Genomic DNA, 9,702 nt, shown 5'->3' on the forward strand with positions numbered 1-9,702 from the left:
CCCGCCCGCTCGGCCCACGCTGCTGTCGCTTCCTCCCAGGCCAGCCGCTGTCTGAACTTGGTCCTGAAGTTTGGGAAGGTGTTTGCTCAGTGAGGAGCTGCAGCACGTGCGGCCAGCACCAGTCAGAGCCAGCCGCGGGGGAGGGCAGAGCAGGATGATGGGGAGGGCAAATGCAGCCCTATCGTGTCAGCGCTGCTCCCCGACCACACCAGGGCTGTTCCTGTTTCCCTGCCCGGTCAGAGGGGAAAATTGGCAGCTCCAGAGAGGATGATAAAAAAGAGAATTAGAAGACTCTTCTTGTTGCCATTTGGATGCCAGTCCATCCTAATAAATCCAGGCTTAATTTGCAATGTACACTATTTAGCAGCTTTTCCAACACACAATATTTAACAGCTCCCTTTCGGGGGACAGTGAGAAAAGGGGGGGGAGAATGGGAGAAAAGGGGGGGCTGGGACCTCCAAACTGAGTGGGGAAGGGGGAAAGAAACACCCCAAAAGTGAGCTGGGGGAGAGCTGGGGATTGTGGGGATGATGGGAAAGGGGTGGGAGAGGGGAGAAAAGGGGCGTTGGGACAGTGGGCAGAGGGACAGAGGGCAGGGGGTTCCCATCTGGTTCCACCCTGTGCCCCATCATTTGAGCCCTGGAGCGGTTCCCTGGGGCTCTGGGGAGGGGGCAGATGTGCACTGGTAATGTCCCCTGCTTCTGTAAGCCTTTCTGTGCTTGCTCTGGTCACGATTCTCCACAGGTCCCCAACCCCACTGTCCATCCCTGGGGGGCTGATGGGGGGACTCCTCCCACCCAGCAGCTGGTGCTGCAGCAGCTGTGGGGCAGAGGGGGGGTGGGAAAGGGGGGTCCGGGGTGACCCCCTTAGCTCCCAACCTGTTGAGAGTGTCTGAGGGCTGCTGGGGGGGCACCCCCTGACCTGTGTCCCTGCACACGCAGGGCTGTTGCAGTTCCCGGGAAAAGCCGAGTGAACGGCCCCGGCGGGAGAGCTTCCTGCACGGATACATCTATGACTGGGAACAGCTCAGGCACTTCACCAGAGATTTGGGCACCTGGTGGGGGACACGCCGTGTGGGGAGACCCAGGCCAGCACGAATTACTGGAGAACACACAGGATCAGGGGACATGAACTGCTGGCGTACCTATTGGAATGTGGCCCCGTTTGCCTGGCCTGGAAACCCCTAATTTTGGGTAATCTCCCCCACATCCCACCAGAAAATCCAAACCCTCCCAAATATTCCCCTGAATCCCCAAATCCCAATAAAATGCTGGGGCTTTAATTGTCTTTGTTCCATTCCTTTATTTTAAATTCCACAAATCAGCTCTTCCCAATGAATTCCCAAAGTCAGTTTGTGACCCCGTGGATGTTTCTCCCACTGTGTTCACCCAGGTGCCCGTGGGGAACAAGGAGGATGCGGAGACCACCAGCCAGGTTTCTTCCCAACATGGATCCTTCTCCAATGGGTGATGGAGTTGGAGCAGCGGACGAAGCTCTTCCCGCAGTCGGGGCACTCATAGGGCTTCCCTCACCAGGAGATCTGTTGGTTTTTGGTCAAGGCCCAGCTCTGCTGGAAGCTCCTCCTACAGTCAAGACACTCATACGGCCTCTTCCCACTGTGGATGCACCGGTGGGTGACGAGGCTGGAGTTGTGCTTGAAGCTCTTCCCGCAGTCGGTGCAGCAGAAGGGCCTCTCCCCGGTGTGCGTCTGCTCATGCAGAAGATCTGAGCTGGTCTGAAACCTCTTCCCACATTCCAAACACTTGTAGGGCCGTTCCCCAGTGTGGATGAGCTGGTGGGTGAGGAGGTGGGACCTTTGGTGGAAGCTCATCCCACATTCCTCACACGTGTAGGGCCGTTCCCCAGTGTGGAGGTGCTGGTGGGTGAGGAGGGCAAAGCTCTTGATGAAGCTCTTCCCACACTCCAAGCACTTGATGGACTTCTCCCTGGTGTGAAGCTGCTCAGGGACCTCCAGGTCGGAGCTCCTGCTCAAGCTCTGGCCGCCTTCCCAGCACAGGCTCGGTCTTTCCTCTTCAGAGCACCCTGGGCTGGCTTTGCAGCCCCTTCTCCTGGGGTACCTTCATGGCTTTTCCTCCCCGCTGCCTTCCTGCGCCGGGGAGCCCTTCAAAACAGCCTCTCCCACCAGGCTCTGCCGGGGGGATTTGTCCTCCGAGCTCTCCGTCCTCAGCTCGGGGCCTGGGGCAGGAAGGAAGAAGGACAGGCAGGGGATTTGCCTCCAGCCCAGAGGAAAGGCCAAGGACATCCCTCCAGATCTAGCCCCGGCAGGATGGCAGCCCCAGCGGGGTTGTCCTGCAGCCAGGGGCAATACTCAGCTGCCACAGGCACCACGAGACAGGGCCAAAGGGCCACTGACTTCCTCCTCACCTGCCTGGGGGGCCCAGGGCATCTTCCTCTTCCTCGCAGCCTCCTCCCCCTCCATCCAGCCAAGGTTTGGGAAGGAGAAATCCGGGTTTGGGGAGAAAAAATCTGAGGGGGGGGTGTCCCACGTGTGTCCACAGCCCCCCTGTGCTGGTGGTCGAGCAGAAACTCAAGCTCTGGGGGTCCCCGGTGCCCCCTCAGCAAAGTCCCCCCGAGGCTCCTGTGCCGCTCCCCCAGGAAATTTGAAGATAATTGGGAAAACAGGGGATAATGAGGACATCGGAATAGTGGTGAAAAGGGAGATAATGAGGAAAAATGGGAAAAAATGGGGGAAATGAGGGAAAATGGGGGATAATAAGGGAAAATGGGGGAAAGTGAGGGAAAATGGGGGATAAAGAAGGACAACGGGGGGTAATAGTGGAAAAATCGGGGACATTGGGTGTTACTTCAAGACCTCCCTTCCCTCTTTTTCTCCCCTCTTCCCATCAGCCCCTGAGGCCTCTCACCTGCCTCCACATCTTGATTAATTAACCATTCCTTAATTACCAACTTACCAACGATTTATCACCTCCAGCCTCCCCAAAAAACCACAGGAACTCCCCGGCAGCGCATCAGTTTTATTTTGGGGTTGGGGGGGGGTCAGCACAGCCTTGTGTCATCAAAGCCAAGCATTGAGTGGGGACCGAGCAAAGGAAGGGGGATCCCAAACCCCTCCTTGGGGGATCCCCCTATTTTTAAACCCTGAGAGACCCCCTTTTTTGGGGGGAGTCTCTCAGGGTTTCTCCAGCTGGGAGTCACTGGGGAGGGTCCCCACGTCCTGGTAGGTGGGTTGGACCCCCCTGGAAATGTCCTCGTACATTGAACACTCATCCAGGTTCAGCCCCTGGGGGGAGAAAGGGGGGAATTTGAGGGGGTTTTGGGGGTTTAGGGGGTGATAGACCCCTGACTCCAGCCCCCAGAAGAGCTTTGGGGTGCAGGGACCGCCCCCAGGAACTCACCTCGTAGAGGTTTTCCTCCTCGCAGGTGGGTTTTTGGGGGCGCAGCAGCTGCTCATTGGCCCAGCGCTTCTGGGGGGGAGAGGGGTTTTGGAGTGACCATAGGGTGGTTTTCTGGGCACCAGAAGGGTTTTCGGGTGGCCAGAGGGGGTTTTGTGGGTATGCCAGGGGTTTGGGATCCTGGGGGGGTTTTGGGGTGGCCAGTGGGGATTTCTGGGGACACCAGGGGAATTTGGGGTGGCCAGCGGGGATTTTTGGGGGACCAGGGGGGGTTTGGGGTGACCAGAGGGTGTTTTTGAGGGTACAGGGGGTCCCACTGTCCCAATTAGTGTCCCCAGTGTTCCAGCTGGTGTCTCCAGCGTTCCAACTGGTGTCCCCAAAGTCTCAGTTGGGGGTCCCATTGCCCCAGCTGGTGTCCCAGTGTCCCAACTGGTGTCCCAGTTGGGGGTCCCAGTTTGCCCCCTCCCCTCCCCCTGGGGAGCAGCAGCAGCCCTGGCCCGGCTGAGCAGAGGGTGAGAACTGGGGGGTCCCAATGACAAAACCAGTGTCCCCAGTGTCCCAGTTGTTTTCCAAGTGTCCCAATTGGTGTCCCCAATGTCCCAGTTGGTGTCCCCACTGTCCCAACTGATGTCCCAGTGTTCCAGTTAGTGTCCCCAGTGTCCCAGTTGGTGTCCCAGATGGGGGCCCCATTGTCCCAATTGGGGGTCTCCGTGCCCCATTTAGTGTCCCCAGTGTTCCAATTGGTGTCCCCGGTGTCCCAACTGGTGTCCCCAATGTCCCACTTTGTGTCCCCAGTGTCCCAGTTGAGGGTCCCAGTTGGGGGGGGTCTCCTCTGGCCCCCTCCCCTCACCCTGAGGAGCAGCAGCAGCCCCGGCCCGGCCGAGCAGAGCAGCAGAAGGACCCCCTGGGCCGTCAGGATCCGGTTCTTGGTGCTCTCCCTGAGGTCCAGGAATGGGACAGGAACTGGCTCTGCGGGAACAGAGGGCACTGGTTAGACTGGGTTAGACTGGGAGGACACTGGTTAGACTTGGAGGGCAGTGGGTTATACTGAGTTGTACTGGGAGGGCACTGGTTATACTGGGAGGGAGTGGAGGGCACTGGCGGGGACTGGGTTATACTTGGGTTATACTGGGAGGGCACTGGGGGGAACTGGGGGGCACTGAGAGGGCACTGGGGCTAACTAGGATGGACTGGGGGCACTGGGATGGACTGGAGTGGGACTGGGAGGGCACTGGGGTTGACTGGATTGGGACTGGGGAGTACTGGGGGGCACTGGGAGGAACTCAAGGAGGATACTGGGAGTAACTGGGATGGACGGCGGGGGGCTTGGGGTACCACTGAGGTATACTGGGAGGGGACTGGGATGGACTGGGTTATACTGGAAGGGGCTCAAGGGGGACTCTGGGAGGAACTGGGAAATACTGGGAGGGTCTGAAGGGCACTGGGAGTGTCACAGGAGACCCCCGAGACAGCCCCCCCTCACCCCAGACCCTCCCAGAAGGACTGGGAAGGACTGGGGGACACTGGGAGAGGCTCAAAGGGGATACTGGGAGTAACTGGAACGGACTGGGTGATACTGGGAGGGACTGGGTGACTCAGATCAGACCTGAGACCCCCCCACGACCCTCATGAAGGTGCTGCAGGACTGGGGGACACTTGGAGGGGACTGGGAGGGACTGGGCTATACTGGGAGGGACTGGGAGGGACCGGGTGACTCAGAGGAAACCCCCCCACGCCCCCCACTCACCGCGGACCCTGACGAAGGTGCCACAGGACCGGGCGGTCTCAGCCCCGAACTCCACGCGGCAGAAGAAGAGCCCGGAGTCGTTGTGGGACAGTTTGGGGAAGGTGAGGGTGGCCCTCCCCTCTTCTTCCTTGGCCACCTGCTGGCCCCCCCGGGTGGCCACCACCTCCCGGGCCCCGCTGCAGCCCCCGGGGACGTCCCCGTACCTGGGGGGACACACCTGGAGCCAGTTGAGGGTGGCGCCAGGGGGGGCTCGGAAGTGGCACTCGAGGGTCAGTGGGTCCCCCACGGCCCCCGTGCGGGAGGGGGGTCCCGCCCACACCCAGAGCCCCCCCCGGGGCTGGAGGGGTGAGCAGGGGGGGCTCCGGGTGGTCACGGTGAGGGGAGTGGGCGGCTCGGGGGATCCGGGGGCAGGGGGGTTGCACACTGGGCACAGCCTTCGGGGGGGCTCTGGGAGCACTGGGAACCTGTGGGGAGGGGGAGAGGGTTAGTGGGAGTTCCCCGGACTCCGCTGGAGTGGCTGGGGGGGTCCCCAGAGCCCACCCCCAACAGAGGGCGACTGGCACCAGGGGGGGTCATGGGGGATCCCTGTCCCTGCCGGGCAGTCTTTGGGAGTTCCCAGAACCACGGGGGGGGGGATCACTGGGGGTCCCCCAGACCAGTCGGAGGGTCGCTGGGACCCCCTGAGCCCCTCCCATTTCCCCCCTTCCCTCTCGCAGTTTCAGTTCCCTGTTCCAGTTTGGGGACAGGAAATACTGGGGGGGAGGGGGGGAAACGGACATTTTGGCACAGATGGGTGGGACAAAACCCGATGGTGAGACCCCTGAGACCCCCAAAGCCTGAGACCCCCAGACCCAAACTGAGACTCCCCCCACCCAAACTGAGCCCCTCAGATCCAAACTAAGATCCCCAGACCCAAACTGAGACCTTGGGACTCCTGAGACCCCAGACCCAAACTGAGAGCCCAGGGACTACCAGACACAAACTGAGCCCCCCAGACCCAAAACCTGAGGCCCCTGACCCAAACAGAGACCCCCCCCAGACCCAAACTGAGACTCTCAGATCCAAAACCTGAGACCTCCAGACCCAAATTGAGACACCCAAGACCCAAACTAAGACCCCCCTAGAACTGAGCCTCCCAGACCCAAACTGAGACCTTGCGACTCCTGAGCCCTCCAGAACCAAATCCTACCTGCGAGGAGCAGGACCAGGATGAGCAGGGGTCTCGTGACCCCCCAGTTTGGGGGAGCCCCCCGATTTTGGAGAGCCCCCTCCATCCCCCCGCCGTCTCCGCCAGGGCCCAAAAACAGGAGACGCAGCTCAGTGATCCGGGGGGTGGCCACACCCACCCAAAATTCCCCCTGGAGGAAGAGCCGGAAGCCGCGCCCCTACCCCATCCCCCATGACCTGCTGCCCCAAAATTTCCCCAGGACCTCTGGGGAGGTGAGGGGGGGGAATTCTGGGGATCTCGAGGTCCTCCCAGGTCCCTCCCTGTCCTTCTTCCCTCCTGCCCCAGGCCCCGAGCCGAGGACAGAGAGCTCGGAGGACAAATCCCCCCATCAGAACCCGGTGGGAGAGGCCGTTTTGAAGGGCTCTATGGCACAGGAAAGCAGCGGGGAGGAAAAGCCATGAAGGTACCCCAGGAGAAGGGGCTGCAAAGCCAGCCCAGGGTGCTCTGAAGAGGAAAGACTGAGCCTGTGCTGGGAAGGCGGCCAGAGCTTGAGCAGGAGCTCCGACCTGGAGGTCCCTGAGCAGCTTCACACCAGGGAGAAGCTCATCAAGTGCTTGGAGTGTGGGAAGAGCTTCATCAAGAGCTCCCACCTCCTCACCCACCAGCACCTCCACACTGGGGAACGGCCCTACACGTGTGGGGAATGTGGGATGAGCTTCCGCCAAAGGTCCCACCTCCTCACTCACCAGATCATCCACACTGGAGAACGGCCCTACCAGTGCTTGGAATGAGGGAAGAGGTTTCAGACCAGCTCAGATCTTCTGCGTGACCAGACGCACACCGGGGAGAGGCCCTTCTGCTGCACCGACTGCGGGAAGAGCTTCAAGCACAACTCCAGCCTCGTCACTCACAGGCACATCCACAGTGGGGAGAGGCCCTACAAGTGTGGGGAGTGTGGGAAGAGCTTCACCCAGAGCTCTGGCTTGACCTCACACGAACAGACCCACTGGTAAGGGGAGCTGTACAAGTGCCCCGACTGCGGGAAGAGCTTCGTCCGCTGCTCCAACTCCATCACCCATTAGAGGATCCACATTGGATGATCCACGTTGCGTTAAAGACCTGATGACTCACATTCCTGGTGATCCACATTGGGAAGACGCCTGGGTGGTGGTCTCCATCCTCCTGGTTTCCTATAGACATCTGGATGAATGCAGGGGAAGGAATATCCATCAGGACACAGACTGAGATTGGAAGTTCACTGGGAAGAGCAGATTTGTTGACTTCAGACCTGTGGCAGGACATCCCCCCTGGAATGTCCAAGCAAACAATGCCCTATTTGCAAATGTATCAGTGGTGGGCTGAGAGGGGCTCCTGCTGGAAACTAGTCTGGGTTGAACCCTGAATTAACACCCTTTCTTGCCAGCTTTAGTAGAATTGCTTCAACAATTTCTTTAGTGTAGTGCACTCTCCTCTCTTATACTATACTGCTGGTAGTTTTAGTGTTTATATTGTTTAGTAAGTAATTCTGATTAAGATCTTTTGTCTGATAATGTGTAATAATAAATAATAATTTTATCTAAAATCTGATTTGCCATCATTAAAACCTGCAGGACAAAAGTGGTTCAATCACAGCTCTGTAATTTCTTAAATGCCAACTGTTGCCATAATCCAAGGCTGAGACGCGATCCAGCTGCCCTCAGGCTCCTCTGGGAGCAGGAGTTTAGAAAGCTGGGGAGTCCTTTCTGCACCTTGGCACTCAAGGGCAGGACTTCTTTCATTAACTTTGTCTAAGCCTTCCACTCCCCCCTGCAACAGGGGACGACGGGGAAAAAGGGAGGGGGAAAGGGGAGAAAAGGTTGGAAAAGGGGGTGAGAGCCCTTCAACTGAGCGGTTGAGGGAGTGGGACCCCCCAAAGCGGAGCACGGAGGGAGCTGCGGTTTGGCAGGACGATCAGAAAGGGGTGGGAGAGAAGAGAGAAGGGCTGGGATCCCCAAAACTGAGCGGGAGGGCGGTTGGGACCCCCAGACTAAGTGGGAGGGGCTGGGACCCCCCAGCTGAGCATGGGGCGTCTGGGGATTGGGGGGAAGTTGGGAAAGAGGAGGGAGAGGGGGGAAGAGAGAGGGGGGACAGAAAGTAGAAGGGTCCCTTTGTGTCCCCCATCACGTGAGGCTTGGAATGATTCCCTGGAGCTCGGGGGGAGTAGATCCACACTGGGGTGTCCCTGTCCATCGCTGGGGGTCTGATGGGGTGTTCCCCCCCACCCAACAGCTGGTGCTGAGGTGGCCGTGGGGCAGAGGAGGGTAGGAAAGGGGGGTCCGGGGTGGCCCCCTGAGTGTCCCGCCCGACACTGCAGGAACAGTGATGCCAGCAAGGGCTGACAGGCTTTGGGAAAGCTCCGACCTGCAGAAGCTGTCAGGGCTCCGGGGCACAGCCCAGGGGGGCCTAATAGAGAAAGGGGGCTGGACCCCAAGTGCGGCTTGGGTGGGAACAAATGGTTTCCATCTGTCCCGCTGGGAATTGGCACTGGGGCACAAACTGTCATCGCTCCGAGCAGCTGCACTTTGCAGTGGCTGCGAAGTTTTTGGCACTACCAGGCACAGCTGGGAATGTGGGAGGGGATCTCCTTCCAGCTGAGATCCTGCAGCTTTGCAGCAGCCATCAGCACCACCCAGATCACCCAGAGGTGCTGGGAATCTGAAGGGATTGAGGACAAGCAGTGGATGAAGCACCTGGGACACAACTGCAGTTTTCACCTTTATCTTGTTTATTTCCATGGGTGACTGTTTTGTCTGTGTGTGGGAGACCTGGAAGGTTGCCAAGTTGCTGTAACTTCTCTACAATCTCTTCTGTGGGTACCCCTGCGTTAGACACTAACAGTGGAAGAATGTATGGTTTCCAGGATAAAGGACAGCCTTCTAATAATTTGTTCCCCATTACTGGGTTTAAAGGCTGTTGCTTGTAAAGTTCAGGGCTCTGCAGTTCGACAGCTAATTTCATCGCTTCTCCTTTCAATATCCTGATTGCTTAAGAGTTATCCAGGATGAATTTCCATCCTGCCATGATCCATCATTAGTAAAATGGTCACTAAGACCTTCAGCAATGACTGAAACTAAAGTCTTACTAGTTCCTGGTGTTTGTTTTAAATGCTGAAGAGCATTTTGTACATATACGTCATTAGTTAACCCTAAAAACTTCATGGCATCAACATCATCTACTATCACTGAGTCTGCCCCTTGCTCCATCAATCGAACCATCCACATTTGTGCTCGTTCCCGAGGTTGCTGGGAATATTTAGATCTTTTTTAATATCTTCTGGGGAGAAATCAACCTCATCCTGTCTCACTCGGTTACCCTGACTCTCCATCACTGCCTTCCGCCGTACAACAGGGGCTGCCCTTGCTTCCTGTGTCAAC

At 58.3% G+C, this 9,702-nt stretch overlaps 1 protein-coding gene across 1 annotated transcript; it reads right to left on the bottom strand.

Annotated features, from left to right (window-relative positions):
* Positions 1-2,893: 2,893 nt before the first annotated feature.
* Positions 2,894-6,395, bottom strand: CD79A (CD79a molecule). Its single transcript, XM_050310890.1, has 5 exons — positions 6,311-6,395; positions 5,122-5,577; positions 4,225-4,343; positions 3,378-3,446; positions 2,894-3,262 (listed from the first exon to the last, which is right to left on the bottom strand). The coding sequence occupies exons 1-5, from the start codon at positions 6,393-6,395 to the stop codon at positions 3,152-3,154; spliced, it is 840 nt and encodes a 279-aa protein (XP_050166847.1). The 3' UTR covers positions 2,894-3,151.
* Between the last annotated feature and the right edge of the window lie 3,307 nt (positions 6,396-9,702).

Source organism: Myiozetetes cayanensis, unplaced genomic scaffold (assembly GCF_022539395.1).
Source record: "Myiozetetes cayanensis isolate MyiCay16 unplaced genomic scaffold, myiCay2020 scf15, whole genome shotgun sequence".
Lineage (NCBI taxonomy): Eukaryota > Metazoa > Chordata > Aves > Passeriformes > Tyrannidae > Myiozetetes > Myiozetetes cayanensis.

Excerpts from the sequence above, each read along its gene's own strand:
- CD79A (XM_050310890.1), bottom strand. The coding sequence starts at position 6,395 with ATGGAGGGGGCTCTCCAAAATCGGGGGGCTCCCCCAAACTGGGGGGTC. Across the intron at positions 5,578-6,310 it reads CCTGGTCCTGCTCCTCGCAG|TGCTCCCAGAGCCCCCCCGA; the intron begins GTAGGATTTGGT and ends ACAGGTTCCCAG. Across the intron at positions 4,344-5,121 it reads CACCTTCGTCAGGGTCCGCG|AGCCAGTTCCTGTCCCATTC; the intron begins GTGAGTGGGGGG and ends CTGTTCCCGCAG.